Source organism: Pagrus pagrus (genome assembly GCF_965226575.1).
Source record: "Pagrus pagrus genome assembly, chromosome: 8".
Taxonomy (NCBI): Eukaryota; Metazoa; Chordata; class Actinopteri; order Spariformes; family Sparidae; genus Pagrus; species Pagrus pagrus.
The window spans coordinates 8,470,196-8,491,211 of record NC_140192.1 but is presented as its reverse complement, the minus strand read 5'-3'; the positions used below and the strand labels follow the sequence as shown (position 1 = coordinate 8,491,211).

Sequence of the window (21,016 nt, the reverse complement as noted above, 5' to 3'; positions counted from 1 at the left end):
TACTGTGATGCACATTTGCAGTGCATGTAGCATAGCCAAATGTTTGCATGTCATAACATGTCACACTCAGCCAAAAATATAACACTGAAAACAGTATGTTTGCAAATCTCAAACCACCAAGCTTAGGTGAAACAGAATTTCTTATATAAACATTTCCACCCATTGTAACATTGCCTGATTGTTGGTGAGCTCTTGCAACACTGAAGAATATCACAAAGATTCCCCAGGAATTGATTCAGAAGCAGGATTTATGTTCATCAGGATCAATTAAAGTAAAATGACACCCCACCACAGGGAAACAGCATGGTGACATCTAACAGAAAATCCTGCAGGTGTGGGAGCAGGTGGGTGGCAAATCTCTAGTCCACACCACAGAGACCGTCGAGGACAAAATCAATTTAGCTTCTTTAATGAAACAGGTTTCTCAAGAAGAAAAGTCCTTACTTTAAACTTGTTTTAAATGTACAAATCCTGCTAAGCATATTGTTGATGTTTAGTATTTCATTGTTCTTTGTGATGTGGATCAAGTTCCAGGTAATACAGCTGTATTAAACACCCCACAAACCACAAGGCAGGCAGTGCAGCTTGATCTGGGAATGCTCTGGTAACAGCGACAAATGTGCACTAGGAGAGTGTGTCGGCCAGAAAATCTGCTCTTAGTATGGCTTCTGGCAGATGTCAAAATAGGTTTTGAGATACTCATGAGATACTTCGAAGTTGGGAAAATATTTCAGGCATGTCACTTTTGTTTTAGCTAATCTGTCTGGTTTTGCGCTCATAAATCAACACACTGGCACCCTTTGCCCCCACTGTTAGATGAAATGTTACACAGAAACTATACTGTGAAGTCGAAGTTTCCTATTATAACTGGTCTTCTATGTTTTTACATAGAAAAGCAAACTATTACAGCGTGTGATCTCACAGTATCTGCTAACCTTTTGTATGTGCTAACAGCAATGAGCAAAAGAATGGCTCCAGCAAAGTGCCTGCATTAGCTAAGACGCAATGCAAAAATCACTCCAATAACAAAGAGATAATGGACAAACAACCAAAAGGCAGAATTTAGATAAATTCTTCGGACAAGGGCTTCACCCCAGCCCACGCCAAAAATACAAAAGACACAAAGAATAAATACATACACATATTAGTTGTTGATTGCTTGCCTATATGGTTAGATGCCAGTGTGGTCCTTACTTTTCAATATCACTAACAGCACACTGTATGGCCATGCCATAGAGTACGGTGCAAGTCTCGTTTGTTTTGTCTCCCTTTCCCTTTGGTGTAATTACGGCACTGGCAACCTGCCAGCTTCTGTCAATCAAACACAGACACCGACATGCCCCACTAGCCAGCACTGCTGATATTCCCCCTGATATTTTTTTCCTCCTTTCAATAATAAAAACATTAACAATAGATTTAAAAACAAGTTGACACTGTGTAAGTGTTATCAAGCAGAAAGCATTGTTGACAAATATTATTGTTGCATGCCAGGAAGGCTGATATGAAGACTGGCATTTCTATGACTGTACCAGAGCACAAAGCACTGGACCAAAGCAGAGATAAGTCAGCGGGCACAAGTCTACAATATAACAGTTAACGGTCCCACAATTCCCTGATATCAATCCACCTGAACACCTTTTAGAATGAACTTGAAAGTGGCATCAGTAAAAATAACATCCACTGATAAACCTTAAGCAGTTGTGCAAAGCACTGATGTCTGCATGGTCAGCTTTGATACCAAATCACAATACAGGTTTCCTGTTCAGTCGTTTTGACAAAGAAAGCTCTTTAAAACCAGGGCCAGCACAGTATAGAAAAGGGATTTAGACATTTCCCCAGCAAATGAAATAGAGCTGCAGTGCATACAGATCATTTTAAAGTGTTCAGACTGCAGCATATGGAGGGGAAATGGGGTGTTACAGTGCTCTGACTGTGTGGAAAAAGATGGCGCTTTAAAATAAGTTGCTTTAGATCAAATATATACTGTATATATGGACTTTGAGAGGGGCAAGGGTGGAAGAAATTGTGGGATCGGTGGGTGGTCACTGGTCAATTTAGTCATGCGATGGTGCATTTTATAAATAGTAGTAGTACTATAGTACTATATAGTATAAGAGTAAAACTAAAATCCCTATGATCTCCAAAATGTTCTTCTTTGTATGATTTTGTTTCCATTCGGGACAGTGTAAAAACTCCCTCTATTCCTAAACTTGACATAAAAGTATTTGTATCAGAGGAAGTATATTCTTGTGATTAATGCCCAGGGAGTACAGAATGATATATAGAATTGTGACTGGATGTAAAACATGATGACATACTGACAACTTGAAGACAAGTACACATTTGAATCCAGCCTGGGAACATATGCATGCAGAAACACATACACAAGGAGGAAAAAAAAAAAAAAGCACAAGCCCTTTGATTACTCCTAAAAAAGAAACTCGACTCAGTGGTGGACTTCATCAAAAAGCACCCATGCTTTAATATCAATATTCTCGTTACAGAAGCTTCTTCAAAAGACTGTGGGGAACATCTGAGAACTGAAGAAACACAGCGTAATTCAGCACCGCAGCAGTGAGAAATCAATGAGAGTTGAAAAGTTTATCTGCTGTCATTTATATAACTGACCGTGGCTTTACTAAAGTAAAACACAATCCTCTTAGCACAAGGCAACAGGTTATCAACTAAGCACCTCTTTGTTGTCTTTTAAAAGACATTCTTTGGCAGTTTAAGGATAAGGCTGGACTTATCTATTCATGATTAACAACACCACTAAGGAGACTAAACCAACCATGTGTTTATCCTGCTAATATCTATTAGCCGTTTGGCCACAGGCTGACAACACTTATGTCTGGAGCCAGACCGTTGCATTGGGTGACATTTTTCTTTTGCCCTTAACACAGCAAATGTATTTTAATTTGAAACAAATCCACAACTAGATGTTTTTTATTTTTGGGATGAGTTTAGGATTTGCAAGTTAAAAACCTATTGGGTTAAAAAAAAAAAAATGCGACTGAAGAACATGACGAAAAAGCAGATACAAAAGAAAAAGAGGATGGCCTGAAATGGTCTTGAGTCTTGAGTAGAGGTCTTATTGGTTTGTTTTTATTCAACTTTTTATTTTCATTGTATTCATTTCCATTTGTTGCTGGGGGAGTTAATAAATGTGTGTGTGCAAGCATTATAGTGTCTGTGTGTGTGTGTGTGTGTGTGTGTGTGTGTGTGTGTGTGTGTGTGTGTGTGTGTGTGTGTGTGTGTGTGTGTGTGTGTGTGTGTTGTGCATGTGTGTGTGTGTGTATGTGCATCTGCACACACGCACAAAAAAACAAGAAAGCCCCATTTCACTACATCCCTGTATAGTATGCTCATTTTTATTTCTCAGGATGTTCTATTCATGCACTCCTATCCTAGGATGAGGCATGACTGGCATCCTTAATCATTGTCTTGATGAACTGAGTTTGTTTAAATACAAAGAAATGAAGTAAAACTTTGAATGTCAAAAAGGAAAATAGGAGTCACGTACAGTGGAGGTGAACTGAACCTTTGAAAAAAAGTAATAAAAGGACTCAGGTACAAGGTGGAGGGGTTATTCACACCTGCACTGTGTGGAAGAGGAGGCACAGTGACATCAGAACGCCTGCACTCTGACGTCAGCGCCAACCTGAGAGGCCAACCTTTTGAGTGCTGCAGGCTTTTTGTTTTGATTGTCTTGGGGTCTGAGTGCGCAGGGCACTTCCTTTGTTCTTCATATCACTCTCACCACCTCGCCTCTGGCCACTCTCCCATCAATTTTCAAATACATTCATCCATCAGCTCTCTGTTTATTGTTACTTCATCTGACTGTGTGTAGAGTTTGAGGTTTATGCTTGCCGTGGTAGTTGGTATTACAGTGTTTAGGGATACACCGAATATATTACCTCCCCACTGCTCATGCTGTTGCATTTTGTTTTCTATCAATCAATACTTAGTTAGACAAAAGGACACTATAATTATTGCAGGAGTGTCATTTCACTTACTGACGATTTGTTTTTAAAGCAAATTATTTGGCAATATCAGGATTTAAACTAAGCAAATAGTTAATATAATTATCACTAATGAGGGAAAAGGAGATGGTTACTTCACTGAGAAGTAGGAGGTGGGCAGCCTCTTGCCTGCAGCACTTCATCCAACAACTCCTTCTTATTCCATTACTTACACAGACTGTATATAACTACTCCCTGACATATTTTTACCTGATTCACTGTTAAAAGATGCGAAAAAAGAACGCCATTTTGCTCTGTAGATTTATTTTTGATCGTTAGCAGTAACTGCTAAACGCACTTATCACATTGCATTTCCTGTGAATATCCTACTTCATAATAAAAGTCAAAGATTTTCTACAGTTAAATTCTTGTTTTAATGTGACGGTGCAGCAGTAGGAAAAGTTCTGTTTGCATTAGTAGTAAATTAATAAGCTACACCATCTATGTTGAGTGTCTTTTTTTGTGAAAAGTAACACCAGTGTAGTCTCTAGCTTATAGTTGGTGGGACATTTTTGTCACTGTGGCAACCCTAGTAGAGTTTGCGTAACTGGTGTTCTACTTTAAACTACACATTTAATTGCCGCTTGTAGAGTGATGTCGTGAATGAAAGCAGTAGTTGTTAATGTGACCATGACAGACATTGACTTAAAGCATCAGTTGGCTACTTATTAGCCTTTTGGCATGTATTGACTGCGCTGTTGACTGTGATCAATAGCTGGACAGAGGTTAATAGTCAATTAGCTTGAGTTACACAGTCAGGAATGTTAACTATGGAATGGATCAGACACCACTTATGCCTACAAGCGAGCTCACACACAGTAAAACAAACCACAGTCTCAGTTTAACTACTATCGTTTCAAGCCTGTATGACATCATTAAGCAAAATGTGCTTTGCCGTAAAAACACTTTCAGAAGGCAATCTGATGCAGTCCAACTCTTTTATGATAGTCTTAGTAAAGCTTTGTAATCTTGAGTTTTTGCTAACTTGTTTTTAATCATTCATGTTTGTCCACCCAGAGCTGGTTAATTTTTCTCGACTGGTAAATACCAATACTTCAAAATGTGAAATTCCATTAGAAATTAAAGCTGCAAGCAGTGATGAACGGGCCCTCGCCCCCCCACGTATGTCGGGCCGTGGCGCTGTCGAAGGGCAGACGCAGAGGGCAAGTTTGTCCACTATGTGGCCCTAGAGCTCACCCATCAATTATATGTCATGTTGTAATGTATGATTTGGAGAAAACAGCCTGTGAATGTCATGTAAATTGGATGATGTTTGTCGTCACAGCACATAGCTGAGCGAAAGATAGCGCCTCAGTAAGCTTCTGTCAGAAATGCATGTATGTGTTATGTGTGAGAGAAAGTGTGTGTGTGTGTCTTTTGGTTTCACTTCTGTTTTGTTGAGCTTGGTTTTATTGTGTGAAGCTCTTTGTGCTACATTGTATTTGTATTAAATGTGCGATATAAATGACGTCTGATTGATTGATAGATATCAGGCTGACCCACAACACAACATAGCCACCTAGTGGACAGTTTGTGTCCAACACACACCACACATTGACATGGCTCTTACAGTGGCCAAGCATTGAAAGTTCAGACTGTCATGCCCACCAGGAATAACGTAGGCGAAAGCTTTTTACAACTTTTCATCATCAAGGTATGAGGATGAGTCTTAGTGACTGTGAAGTCTGTGGCGTTAAATCTGTAGGGCAAGTTAATTAAAGTACGAGCCATGGAAATGGGTGGAAATGGCGGCAACATCTCAACTTTGATGGCAAACTTCCCGTTGGACTGAGGTTGTGGGTCCAAGAGGCTTTTTTGTGCGTTTGGTCACGATACTTATGCGTGCCGAAATTCGTTAGTGTATGTGCATGTAGGAGGCGGGGCTTCAAGTTTGACAAAATGGCCTCTGTGAACCAAAGTGGCCGACTTCCTGTTGGACTGAGGGTTTCGGTGCCGAGGGGTATTTTGTGCGTCTGGTCATGATACATATGTATATCGGAGGCAAAAGCTTTTGACAAGGTGTCATCATCAAGGTCTGAAGATGATATTTAGTGAGTGTGAAGTCTGTGGCGTTAAATCTGTAGGACTAGTGAAATAAAGTACGAGGCGTAGAAATGAAAAAAAAATTAATGGGAAAAGCCATAAGGGGGCGTTAGGGGGCGCTACTGAGCTATCGTGCTGCACATGAGGGCAGTTGTAGTATCGAATTAACGTACTCATGTGTAACGAGCTACGGGCCAAATCTGGTGACCCATGACTCATGCAGCCAGTGTAGTTACATGATCCCACACTGATTTGAGTCAATTGATCACATGACCTGGGAGCTATTGAGCTAAAATGCTAATATTTACATACAAAAATTAATAAAAAATATGAAAAAATATGAAAAGATGTAACATGTAAAAACAAGAGGTGTATCTAAATGTATCTAAAGTGTATCTAAACGGTAGGCGGATATGGGCGTGGCCTACACCAAGAGATTCAGCACAATTCACTGAACGTGTGGATATAAGGTTTTTGAATGTGCGACAAAGTATGTGGGAGTTATTAGCCAAAACGCACTTTCCTTGATTATAGCACCACCTAGTGATGGAAATTCACAACGACAACAGATTATAAAATTTTTCGCCAGGTGGGACATATATTCCAAGTTTGGTGAGTTTTGGGGTATGTTCAGGCAGTGAAAAATGCGATCATTTGGGGAAAAAAAAGATTACACTACAAAAACAATAGGGTCCTTGCAGGTTCCCTGCTCAGGCCCTAATTAAATACACATACTGAAAAATGTGTGAACGTTTCAAAAGAAGTGCAACATTTCTAGCAATACCTGTGATGGCTGACTTGCAGCTCTCCAAGAAGCTGATTCTTGAACCACTGGTCAAAGTCCACGTTGTCAAACAGCTCATAGGCTGCCAGTCCCACTGCATTGTATACTGCAGACGAAACAATCACAACACGAGTCAGAAAATCATCATCGTATATTACAAAAGTACAATTTAGTATAGTATTCAGAATAGGACTGCAACTATATGAGCAGTCTAAGTTAAGAAAGACATTTTAACATACAACAGCTTTATCAAGGAGAAACTATTTCTTATCATCCTGAAATGAGACACAAAACACTAAAACCTGAGTCATCCATGTCTACCTCTGAAAGGAGACTTCTACATTTTATTACTACAGGATGTTCTTGTTTCAGGGTCTAAAAGATTTAATCACACTATAAAATGCATCACTTCTCAGTTTTTATTTCAATATTTAATATTTGATGTTTCATGCAGTTTTAACTTCTTCAAAACTGGTCTCTCCGGTGCAACAAAACAGTGACAGACTCAGAACTACAGAGTGCATATTTCTCAAAGAGTGGGATTTGCGTCATCTTGATTTCTACACTATGACAGAGAGTGGGCTATGTTGAATGTGATGCTGTAAAATATGCTTTTGTGGTGTCAAAAATATAGGACACACAGCAAGATAAAAATAAAAATAAACAACTAAATAACAAAAGTCACTTTTTTATGTTGTGCTCCTGACATTTCAGGTCTCCGTTAACACTGGAGTCAAAAGGGTAATTGGGTGGCACTCCTTTTACTTTGAGCCTCATACCGCAAAATGTGTCAGTGTGTTTGGTTATAATGATACATTCTTTGAAAGAGGGTGGATTTCTCTATGCTTTAATGAAAACGTGATTTATGAAGAGCGGAAATTGTGGGAGTAAGAGCAAGTTTAACAGCATGACCAGACTGTTTGATGTCACCCTCTCTAACACAGAACATTCCCTCTATTCTTTTGAATTTAGGGGAACAAATTCCCAAAAAGGGTTCAATATTTCAGAAAGCCTGAAAATCCAACAAACTGAGCTGAACTGCTATAGTACTGTCCTTCACATTTGCAATCTGATCATGACCAACATAAAACACAAAATTAATGCTTTTTAAGCAACAGCATGTCGTTGACAATGCAATAAAGGAAAAGGTGGTCTTAGGGTAGAAAGTGGCAAAAAGTAGACGGGCTGAAAACAAATATAAATATGAGAAAAGAAAAAAGATGATTGTATGAGAACAATATTAAAGATGAAGGGACAGAAGCCATACAAGTGGAGGAGATGTTTCCAGTTATTATCTATATATTTTAAAAGTAATGAATTGTGAGGTGGTAAAATGAAGGGAGTGAGAGAGAGGAAAAGAACGAAGACAGGAAAGGGAGGAGACTTAAAGGAGAGAAACATTTTGCCATTACTGTATTTCTCTAGTGTTATGCAAGGCTGGCACTAGGCATGAGTATATTGACAATAAGTAATGACAGTACAGTATGTCTGTGTATGACTTTGTGAGAGAGGGAAAGAGAGAGCGAAAAGTCAAAGTAGAGAAAGCAACGGGGAGATGTAAAACACTGCACAAGTCTCTCAGCAGAATTATCTTTAAACGTATGCAGCGGCTAAACGCCTCTCAGACATATCATCTCTCATTTATCATTAGAGAGAGATGAGTGGATGGAAGGATCTGCAGAACAGATGGATAGTACAAAGCCACAAAAACCAAAGCTTTGAGGAGTCACGATTTCTATATAGAACTGACGGGAAACTGGAAACTCTGAGAGAAACATACATTTCCTTTTGCTGTTAAGAGGCCAATAAGCACTCCGTAATGTGTGGATTGATTGTTCATAAGTAATTTAATCAGCACAATTTGTGTTGTTGTTTTATGTCCATTATTACTGACACAGTTTAGCTTCACTTTGAAGTAAGGCATAATTATTTCCTGCTCTACAGCTCTGCTATATTATTATGGCTCCCCAAAAAGAGATGTTCATGAACTTTCAAATGCAATTTTAGTGGTCACAAAGGGCATCTAAAAAGGGCAAGAGTGCGCTAATATATACTTACTCAGTTCTAATGTACAATATGTCATGGAGAGGAAGTTAATGCTGCTGCCAGGGCTGCATTAAAATGACAAATGTGGGACTGATACAGGGGCTGCAAGAAATATAGGAAAACACTGCTAAAATTTGGTTGAATGCCAGTTAGCAGTATTTGTCAGCTATAAAAAGAATCAAAGTATGTGGTCTTGATTTTGCAGCAGATAGAATTTTTCCATATTACATATGAAAAATGTGTTTATAGCACATACTGTAGGATCGACTAGTGAGCACTTAAGCAAACTCACACATAAAATATCAGGTTGGGGGCTCAGAAAAACACTGGACCCTCTTCTTACTGCATTATAATGAAGGTCTTGGTCTATAGTTGTATTAGAACTATCATAATTATTGACTTATTTTTTTTCTTCGGGGGAGAAAAATCAGCACCTGCTGTTATCAAGCCCCTTTGGCTCTTCAACCAGCTCTCACTGCCAGAATTATCAGCCACTCCCGCTACCACAGCACAGCTTCATCATCCAGTGATGTCTGCTGTTTTATCAACACTGTCAACAGACTGCTGAGATCTCTACTGGCATCCAGCTTTAACAGAAGCCCTCTTAGCAGGCAATCCAAACTGTCTTTGATTTACTTGTGTAGGCCATAAAACCACCCGTGTGGCAGCCCTGACCTGCCAGAGAGTTATAAATACTAAAAGGAGGTACAGAGAGGAAAAAGGAGGACATAGGAAAGATAAAAGAGAGGAAAAATAAGATGAGGGAGTAGTATAGCAAGAATGGATCACATTTAAAAAACTTAACAAAATTCAACAAAAAGGGAATCTATAGGTGCAATTTTCATTTTCATGATGGTAAGGTGTGAATTGACAGGCTTAAAGCTGTCTACTTGTGATCAGATCACTCAGGAGGGCTGGTAATACCAAATGCTAACAGCTTGTTTGACTTACCTGCATCCTTCATTAGCAACTGAACGGGGTCTTCCACACTGGTTGGACCTACAACAGATACATAATCTTGATATAACAAACTACATTTATAAAGATAAATGTTATTGCAATATGCATGCAGTTCAATGATTTTCAAAGATAACAGAAGACTTCCAAATTTAATGGACCCAGTGACCGCATAATTGCACAGTTGCAACTAAAAGAGGTCTTCACTGTATCAGTTTTGTCTCAGTTAACTCACTGGTCTGTCTTCCCCTCTATTAGTCAGCGCTGTGAACTCAAAAATCAATAACTGCCTCCCTTCAACCATAGTATTACCCAATCTGGCGTCTTCTTTGCTCCAGCAGAACCCATTTCCACCCTGTCACTTGAAAACGAAAGCAGTTTGGGAGACAGGCTCAAAGCAGAAAGTGTAATCTGCCCGTTTGAGCAACGGCGCTGCTTATTCACTCACAGAACAAAAACTAAACTCTAGTGCCATCAGAGGACCAGCGCTAGTGTAGAGTAAAACTTTAATGACGTACAATGGCCACCTATAGACACATCGTGTGTGTATACTTGACCGACTAGGGAGTTGAGAGTGGTTGTAATGGTGAAGTCCTTCACTGGGGAACTTGAAGGTGCAGTCAAGTGTATAGATTGCATGTTGCACATTCTGCAATATGAACAAATGCTACATGCTTGTTTTTTGAAATATGTATCACATACTTTCGGGCAAAGCCTCATTTCAAGAAGTAGAAATATAGATGATGAAGACATCGGAGGACAATTGTTTAACAGGTAACTGAGGCAAACTGTATGTGCAGTCTGTGTTAAATCTTTCACACACAAAGGCAATTCAAAGTACTTTGCATAAGGTTTATAATCTAATTTAGAAAACAATGAAAAATTCACATGGAATGGACTGATGTTAGACAGACAATAATTCCACCACCACAAACAGCCTCCAAAATGACCATAAAATTGAATCTAAACAGCTTCAACAAAAACTGAATTATTTTGCAGAGCAGTATTAGAAAGCAATACTTTTATAGCTAGGTGTGCATAATAAACTGGAATGCATGTTTTCCTTGCATTGAAAGGGTGTTAAAAGGTATGCTGAAAAGGGAGCCGACTGTGCTTTTGACATGTAATAACATTTTTAATCGACATTTCACTGACCCTGCAGATTCTGAACCATTTCCAGTAGCACCGGTGTCAGTGTCTGGCTGTAGTTGTGGAAGATATCCAGGAACAATACTTCTGTACAGGGCTAAACAGTGGAAAAGAGCAAAGGAGATATGCAGAAAGACAGTTAATTGGTGGAAAAGCTGGTACACTCTGTGTGCACGTCATCACATTCATCCGTTTTTCTACCCATTCTTAGCAGCCTGCCTTTTTTTGTTGTGCACTCAGTGGAGTGGAGGAAAATCACATGAAAAAGTGACATCAGTGGTACCCTCGATAAACAAAACAGAGAATGTATACAAAGAGGTGTGTGCACAAACGTACACAAAAACAACGGCAAACAATGCTTTGAGCTCCCGGTTCAATAAAAAGTCAATGTGACATTGTCATGGGATTTCTGCGTTTGTGTGTTCAAACAGAGAAATACTAGTCCGCCCACATTCAGTTGTTTATTGGTTTAAGCTGTCACAAAAATCTATATTTAATAAAGGTGTAAGAAATCCGACAGCAAAGGCTAAGCCAGTTCATAAACACACGCTGTGAGCTACAGCATATATTCATGTGTCTGTGACATCTGGCATTATGTAGCTTTAACCTTTCTGCTCTGGTGGCAATAGGTCAGAGGTCAGATGACACTTCTAAATAGCGGATCCAGCAGAAAGCCCTTTTACTGTTGGGGAAATATAGACAGGTGGTAAAATGGATAGCCGAAGGTCATTAATAATCAGCAATTAGAATTGGTGACCATGTATGGAATAGATTGACAGCGACATTAGATCTGTGAACCATGCTGAGCTCTACAAAGTGCTGCGTTGAAGGTCAAAAGAGGACGTACATTGTGTGGAAAAGTTCTTGAGTTGATCTATACATACACGACAGGCATGTGTGTGTATTTAGATGCAATGTTAGTACCTGATGTAATCTACAATTAGCCCCCGCAACCTACATAATTACCACTCTCTGTATAGATGCTGACGTGTATCTACGCAAACCTCCAGCCTTAGGGACTGTGCTCATTCCTGAATTATAAACTCTGTTCAATAACATGAACTCAAGTTTTTAGGAAGTATGTGAGAAAGCAACATGAACTTACACAAAAATACAGTGTTGTTTGAAACTCTTAGGACATTCTTCAATTTCTAATTAAATCCCATTTAAATTGGACAGCTGGATGTTAGACCGAAGTATGTAACTTTAGTTATTTTAACAGAAAAAGAAAAAAAATTAACACTGTCCTGTCAAATAGGTACATTATTGCAATTTAGAAAAGCTCTTAAGTTCAGTGTTTACTGAGAATTCTACATTGTGAATTAGCTCACTTTAACCTCTAATACACTGTAATAATTGTTGTTGTTTTTTGCTACAATGCTTTAAATACAATAAGAGACTAAGGTTAGATGAAGAAAATGCTTGACTCTACCTCAAAGAAACAGCAGAGCAGAAGTGTGTTGTCATCTTAAGTGATTTAAGTAAACAAATGGGGCTCAATGCAACGAGGGACGGGATGGAAAATGAGGGGTACACAGACGAAAATAAAGACACTGGATGAGAGATTATGTCATGACTCATAAAATCAGCTGAGGACAAGCCATCGCCAGTTAACTAGATGCAGCCACAGAGACACGATCCCTTAGGACCACTAACTGTTTTATGATGCTGCAATGCACACAACCTGCCAGTTATGCCACCACATAAAACAGTGGTTTGATTTTTTGAAAAATACAGCACACATTAAGAATAGTGGTGACAAGAAACACTATAGCAATTCCACTAAACCTAAATCTTCTGCTGCTTAATCTACATTTTTATGGTTTCAAGAATGGAATTTAGCATCGTGGCGCTTTTTTGTGACAAAACTTTTACCTTTATGTAACTTTACTGTTTCCAATCTAGAAATGTTAAGAATTATGATTTTACCCTTGTTGAAACACAAGAGAGAGATTTTACCAACATTCCTCTCCTCACGTCTCCCAGATGCTGTCAAGTTGGGGGTTATCAGAGTGGAGATGCTGCCTTAACTGTTTTGTGGGAAGGGTCGAGGACTGTGTGTACAACCATTGTTACTGAGCACTTACAAACACAGAAGAACTTGACATCCTACTGCTCCTCCTCATTTTTAGTGTGTGCATTTGTGTGTCTTTACTTACCCGTAGACTGTATTTCCAGGAGTCACCACCTGTTTCTTCAACAGCTGGGGGAGGAGAGGAGACAAATCACAATCTAAGAAAACACTATTGGTGCTATTATTTACGTGTAACACCTAACCTTACTGCATGAATTCACTATATACAATATACAATCAATTCTGGTGAGACTGGCAACCAGGGTGACCCTGCAAACTCCATGCATTGTAGAACTGGCCAACTCTCTTCCCAAGAACATGCCTTTGTTAAGTGCCAGTCTACAGGTCCAGATAAGTCTCGACATTTGGATTTAGCCCCTGCATCTCTGGGTGTGTTATTACCAAAGCTCTCAGGGTCCTCTTCCCACATTGCCAGCTCTTCCTCTGTGAGAAGGAAGTAGTGTGAGACGAGCCTGCGTCCAATCTCTGTCAGCGTGGGGTGTGTGAAGAATGCTGTCTTTATCTTGTGAGCCTCCAGACTCTCTGGTTTACTGTCTGAGGGAGGGAATAGGGAGGGAGAGTAGAAGATGGAAAAAAGAAAGATATTTGATCCATTAATCTGTCAAATAAAAAGTCTAATGTACCACCTAAAATGATCCTTACATTACAGTGATATACGCCATCTTTTGTTTGCACTGTAGTTCACAGCTTTATAGCAAATTTATAGTGCCCACCATACTGTAAATTCATAGTGCATCTATTAATAGCTTGTAGTGAGGACATATACTGCAGCTCATTTTGATTCTCAGGTAAAATGTAGATGATTTAAGACTTTAAGATTAATTTGAACAAAAAACCTTGACATGAAGATCACAAGAAAACCCAACTCTACTTCAAGGATTAAACCAATATTCAACACGACATCATTTGTCATTTTACTTTTAAACCTCCCCTTTAACTGTGACCCCTGACCAATATGCAACTACTGGTGCAGTACTAAGGGCCCTTTTCTAGTACTCAGAGGGGTCTTGCTGCCCGTCTGTCTAGCTGACTGACAGCATGGGCCTAATAAATAAGTCAGATGGCTGCTCTGAGCTGAGCTGTGTCAGTCAAGGCTCAACTTTCCCTTTAGCTATGTAACCTTACAACTGAAAATATATTTTAATGTTAAGAAAAATAGAGCAAACCTAGTGTTGTACTGGCACCGCAGCACAATCAAACATTCAAATAAAACCAAGGCGTTGACACAAGAACCAAAAAAATGTGGCTCCGCTCTCTGACAAGCAGCGATGGCTTCAGAGAAGGATACTCAATAAGGCACACCAAAGACCATGCTAGCTGGCAGAACAAAGACCGTGTGCTGTGCTTCACAGCTAATGAAGCACTGGAGGCCTTCTGACAGCTTGAAATAAACATGAGCCATGGTCAGGTACAGTGACGCTGATGGTATTTCAGCATCGTGCTTCTCAAAACACTGTTGATGATTAGCTTTGAAGAGCTAGTGCCGTTTTCTGCTGGCCTCATTGACCAAAAAGTCTAAATTTGATTGTTAAGCTTGCTTTTGAATCTCCTTTCTCCTTTTCCATGTCTGCAATTCTTATGACCCGTCTGCCCGGCCTTTCTATTCCCTTTTCCCATTCTCTATTCTTGTCATCATTTTGTTCATCCTTAATTCTCCCCTGTTCCTGCTCTTATTTCCCAGAGCCCTCATAGCCTACCATCAATGTTCTTGGCAGGTTTGTAGGCATCATTCTTTACAATCATCTTGATGAGGTTCATGCACTGAACAATGAAGCGTTCAAAGGTGACTCCCTCTCCTGCAGGAGTGAACACGTAGCTGACGGCAAATTCCAGGGAGCGCTGGATTAGGGGTATAAATGCACAGGGGTGGGACTCCAAGAAATCTAACAACTACAGGGAGGAAAGAAAAAAGAGGACAACAATGAAAGAGGAGGAAAAATGGGGGAGAGATTCAAATTAGTTCAACACTATAATTTGTCTGCAAAGTCCTTGATGTAAAATGTACAACCTATTTCTTAATAATGAAACAAATCTAACACCTCTTATTTATTATTATATACAAGCCAACTCACAACTTTAGTGTACAGTATGATCGTCTTCTCCAGCTTTTCTCTGCATGTGCAATCTGGACCAACCTGCCGACCTGAAACACAAAACAACCATGCAGTGTTACTGACTGTACGTCTTTGTCGTCTAAAATTTAGGTTTGAAGGCTTGAGTTTCTTATCAATAACAACACGTTCACTAATTTTAGGTCGGACACTTTATTAACCTGGATGGCCACAGTCTTCAAAAAATGACGGCTGAAGTTTACCCAATCCTTGCCAAAAATAGGCTTGATGATGAGATGTCATTGCTGGGTCAATTTGGTTTATCAAACACACTAGCAAAGCACATCAGATAGGTTGGAACACTGTTTAACTATATATCTTTAAACATATTACATTACAGCTCTGCAATGCAAATAAACCACAAGTTATCCACCTAGAAATGACTGCTGTTGTTCGCCTACATAATAATTATTTGGTGGAAGCACTTGATTTTCCAAGTTAAAAAAAGAAATTCTGAACATTCAAGTATTGAGCCTACGTCTTCGTAAAAAAGTACACTGCATGAAGCCCACATAAGAAACGACTGTGTCAATTGTTGATAATGAGATTTAAGTGAGTCATAATTAATTCAAAGGAAACCTTTTCAGTATGACATGAAGCATTAGATGAGAAATTATCTTAACTGGTGTCTAGCCTTGTCTATTAAATACAATCATGGTGGACCTTATGTAAAAGCGGTATTAATGCGTAGGAGCAAGATAAGAAGAAAAACAGTAAGAGAAAGAAAATGCGCAGAGAATTAATTTTATCTTGGCCTGATTTATTACAGGGAACTTTATTTAAGGTCAAATGCCCACTTCACCTCGCTGCCTTGTGAGAGTCCCAGGGGCACATTAAAAGCTGTGGTGTTTATAATAAAGTACAGTAATAAAAGAACTCAAAGTGACCATGAATGACTCACTCTCTGATGTAAATTTTGGCTCAATAAAACCACCCATGATGCTAGAGCTAATAAAGATGTCCCATGTAGTTTAGTTCCTTGTCAACCTCAATAATGAAATCGATGAAATCTGCAGACACCATAACAATTTCTGGCGTTCCTCCAATCATTTGTGAACAGCCAGGGTCCTCATTTCCTCTCCCCTTGTATACACCCATTCATGTCTATCGGCAGCTACTAATTGAAAGTGACACTAGATTGATTAGAAAAGGTAAACTAGTTCAGTATTGCGTTGTCGAGCTTCTTTCAGATTTTGGAATAATTAAGGATTATGTAGATCAAAGCACTGTTGCATTTGAGTGGCTTTTTGTCAATGCCTTTGTTTTCCTGTTTGTATGTGTGCAGCAGCTGGTAATGTAAGCAGACGTTGTGTAGAGTCATCAAAGTGACTGAGGTCAACAAAACCTGGTAATTAAATCCATAGACTCTCTTTATAGACAATGACGACAGAAAGCAAAGAAAAATGGTGAAACTAAAGGGCAGGTATGTAGCCTGGCAAAAAAAAAAGTTTAACACTGTAGTGACTGGCAGAACCAGAGGTGACCTCAGTTGGAGGAGAAACATCTAACAGGAAGAGCCAGACATCTGTATGGACCACAAAGACAGCCCAGAAAAAACAGTTTATAAAGCTGACCTTATCAGGCTGTGCAGAGCTGATATTTCTCCCCAGCCCGCCTGAGCTGCCATGCCGTTTCTGCTATCTGCCAGGCCAAAACACCAACAGGACCCTGACCCTGTCTCCACTGCCATCAGCAGAGTAAATATTGGAAGAGATAGTTGGGGCTGATATCTCAAATGATATTTTTTTGTGATGCTAGTATGGCAGCTCGTGGAGTTGTGTCTGACATTTATCCCTCACTTATTGGGTGTTGGTATGAGGAAGCTCTATGGAAAGAACAAAGGACCACTGTATACCAAGATTAGACAGTGAAAGTGAGCTAAGGTAGCACTTCAAGAACTTATCAAGGGTACTAAGAACTTAGGAACTCAACCAGAGGAACTAAGGACTAAATCAAGTTGCTGTATTTCCCTGTGCAAAAAAACTCCATGCCCAACAGAGTTTGCTATGCTGAATGTTTTAACACTAACACACTGGCTGCATCAACATTTGAGAACAAAGCCAGTAAACAAGAAGTAAAACTTAATTTGCAGATTGAACACGGTTGCTTATTTACAAATTAAACAATTAAATGTTGTTCCTTCAGGATCAGAGAATGAAACTGGTTCAAGAAACATAAAAATCTCTTAAGTGTACGTTAGCATTGAGTAACTCCTGTTAAAGCAGGTTTCTGATCTGAGACTCAACATAGGAGGGGAGCATTTTCACACCATTGCGTATTGGTGGAGTAGACAAACATTTGATATGATGGGAGGAACAGAAGGGCGAGAAGATTTAATAATGATTTGACTGTTTTATTTCTTGGATTTTATGTTCACACCTTCTGGTGGAGGATGAGATCACCATCAAAGATTTTCCCACAAGACATATTTCAAGGCGTCTTTAAACTGCTCTTTAAAGATTTAACAACGACAAAAGATTCTCATTCCTTGGGTCATATTTTGAAATAATAGTACAGTGAGAATAATGAAGATGTACTCATAGGTTGTTTTCTTTGCTTTTTCAGTCAAACTTAATTCAAGACTAAGCCGCTTAGGATGACTCAGCCTGAACTTTTAATTTGACACATACATTATGCTATCCCATCGTTAGTCTTTGGCTATCAAAAAGTATCTTAGACTTTTAAATAGGTGTCTTCAGCATGCACTGGATCAAGCATCGGTAACTGTTTGTTTACTGAAAGGAGAAGCTTAGGATCAGAGATTCAGGATAGAGAAAGAGACGAGTACTCACAGCATTCCAAAAACTGTTTTAGCCTTTCGAACACTGCATTCAGGAAACCCTGAAAAGGAGGAGATGACGAGAGGGTGAGATAAAGTTTAATCTGTTTGACATTTCTGCAGTTGAATCATTCATGATTGCTTCATCAGTGCCCAGAAGCAGATATATTAACAAGGAAATAACTTTAGTATGTGCGTGTACAGTAGGCACACTTGCCTCTGTACTCAGGAGTATAAATAAAAGTGCCAGCTACACAGTTTGAAAGAGAATCAATTTTCTGTAGCCTGGTGTAGACGCAGTTTAGCATGGGAAATTAGATGATAGATGGAGATGCAATCTGTTTAGTTCTGCATTAATGTTCAGCCATGAGGTCAACAGCAGTCTCATTAATCACAAGACACAGCCCAGCCAGCGACTACAGCTCCCAACAGAATTAGTGAAGAAAGAGGGGTGGGGGGGGTCACAAGGGGAGCACAGAAGAGAAGTTGGGAGATGACAGGGAACAAAGTTCACACAGGCATTTTTGAAGCTAATGGTGGGATATAGAAAAAGAGGGAGAGGCGAGGTAGATGAAATAAAAGCAGGAGAAAGCATGCGGGAAATTAGAAAGGACTAATGCAAATGGGAGTGCAAAATAGAAATTTTCAGCTGAATCAGTCATGATGAAAATGGTTTGACAACTAAAGAGGGAGAGAAGGGAGGCTCATGGCACTGCCAGGGAAGAATACACAAGGTTGAGGTGAGACGTAAATTAGTGTCAGCAGTAGCAGATTGAGAAGGTAAAACAGAAAAAGGTGGAAAAATGGACATGAGTGATGGGCATCAAATGGGTACACCAGCAGTAGTGTGAGAAGTAGTTTGAGTGTCAACAGAACAACGGAGTTAATCTAAGAGGAAGAAGAGGATCTCAGGGATAAACAGAGGTGGCAATTTAAGGATAAAATTAGGTGAATGTTCAAGCTGTTTGTGGTCAAGTATATGTGCACAGACATGCTCCAGTTTTAGGAGGTTGTAGTAGATCGCAATGGCTCAACTGAATGTGGCTTTTTAAACCTGTACTTACGGAGTGACACAAAGGTGCTTGTTTACTCATGGATGTTGCAAAGTTACCCACATACTGCAGAACAGGAATATACATTTTTTTTAAAATGTCTATATACTTCTAATTATAAAAAAGGATCTATTGAGATGTCTACACTAGCCGCCCTCTTGTAGTGCCTGTTTAACAATCAAGCCAGGGAATATAAACAGTCATTCAATTGTGAAATAAGTTTGAAAACGCATCACTGTAGCAGCCTGTGTGAAAACTGACAATGCTCTTCATTCTTACTGTCAAGCTCGTACTGTTCTCCAGCAGTTCTGCCACTGTGGTGATTAGAAAATAAACCCAATCTATTCAGAATACTCATGAGTGTGAAGACAATGGCTGGTTTATAATCAGAGACCAAATTATGAATGAAGTAAACCATCACTTCAAGGCCCTGTCAACTAAGCAGAGTTCAGAGAACTAGCGCCAACAAAAACCGACAGCTGCGTCAGCCTCACGTCTTCTGTGAAACACTGTAAAACTGATTATGTACAACATTGTGAAAAGAAATGCTTGGAAGACAAGTTGAGAATATGTCTAATTAAAACTTTTAATTAAAACTGGCACTGACATGGGTAAACTAGAGCCATTGGGACAAGATGTGCTGTTGAGGGTTAAAAGGTCCAATTTGTAAAATACTTACACTTCATTGTCAAGTCTCATTGTGAACTCGCCTTAAACTGACGCTTTGGGTTTGTGGCCAACCCAACCTACCAACCCAAAGTGTCAGTATTTAATGAGTTGGGAATGAGACTCAACAACCAACAATCTTAAAAACTGTACCTTTGAAGTACACAAAAACAGCAACTGGCGTGGATAGCAAAAGCACAAGCCTCTTCAGAGAAAGACTGCTATTGCAAATTGTGCCTATTTAGGAGATATAAGAGGGGCTTATTATCAAGATTCAATATTAAAGTTCAGGCCTGCTGTGCTGCAGGCCATTTACATACACAGCATGACTCAGTTAAACATAGTTACTATTTAAGATGGCTTTATTCAGTTCTCTGTAGGCTGCTTAATAACTTCTAGAAATTAAATACTGTGATATGATTTAACAGTTTTTTCAGCATCACGCCCATCACCAAAGGAAGAGCAAAATCAGACGTGACACCTTGATGACTTAATCAATAAATCAGATTAAAAAAGCGTGACACATCTTCAAACCATCACAGGAAATATCTGATAAATGGTTGCAGGCATTTTATCTTTCCAAAACCATTTAAACTGAAACTAAATCTCAGGAAATAGTCAATAACAGTCAAAATGATGGTAATGAGGGTCTCTATAGCTGCATAATTAGACATTTTCTATTCAGGAAAAGGGGTTAATGTGAGCGAGATCAATAACTGCATCTAATTAATTTAAATTACATCATCACTGTCTGACTCACCTCACCTGTTCCTATTAACAACATTATCTTTCTTTCAGTTTAATTTGTTCCAGGTCATGAGCGCTGATGCCAAACACATCCAGGTTGAAATCTGAACACTGTTGATGATTACTTTTAAAACTGTGTTAAGTCATTGGAAGGATGAGAGTAGATTCACTCGAGGAATTGTCAACAGAGGCAACAACATAGCTTGTTATGAAATCTTTCCACTTCAGCAAAAAAAAAAAATCCTGAGGCTACAGGACACCACTTTACACAGAGACAACAGGAGCAAGAATGAGTGTTAGGAGGAAAATAAGAGAAACAACTGAAGCACAATACGCTGTGATATCAGACTGAGATAGGCGAGTTACTGGATGAGTGATGGCATGATGTTGCTCATTTGTTTCTGCCAAAGAGACAAGAGAAAGCCAAAATAAGATAGTTCACAAAATTTCCACACTCGCTGTCTCTTTAGCCATAAAATAGATCTTATTGATGCCTTCCAGATATGTTTTAAAGACATAAAAATACTCAACATACACCTTTTTTTTCCCACACAGAAAAAGTTCA

At 39.2% G+C, this 21,016-nt stretch overlaps 1 protein-coding gene across 1 annotated transcript in view; it reads right to left on the bottom strand.

The window, feature by feature from the left end:
- ipo11 (importin 11) overlaps positions 1-21,016 on the bottom strand; it is a 117,925-nt gene that overhangs the window by 70,580 nt on the left and 26,329 nt on the right. Inside the window, exons 8-15 of the mRNA XM_084359230.1 lie at positions 18,000-18,048; positions 15,169-15,239; positions 14,794-14,986; positions 13,478-13,630; positions 13,161-13,204; positions 11,008-11,098; positions 9,847-9,894; positions 6,850-6,955 (exon numbers count right to left, since the gene is read on the bottom strand). Of these exons, the coding sequence (XP_084215356.1) occupies positions 6,850-6,955; positions 9,847-9,894; positions 11,008-11,098; positions 13,161-13,204; positions 13,478-13,630; positions 14,794-14,986; positions 15,169-15,239; positions 18,000-18,048 (755 nt within the window). The remainder of the gene's footprint in view (positions 1-6,849; positions 6,956-9,846; positions 9,895-11,007; positions 11,099-13,160; positions 13,205-13,477; positions 13,631-14,793; positions 14,987-15,168; positions 15,240-17,999; positions 18,049-21,016) is intronic.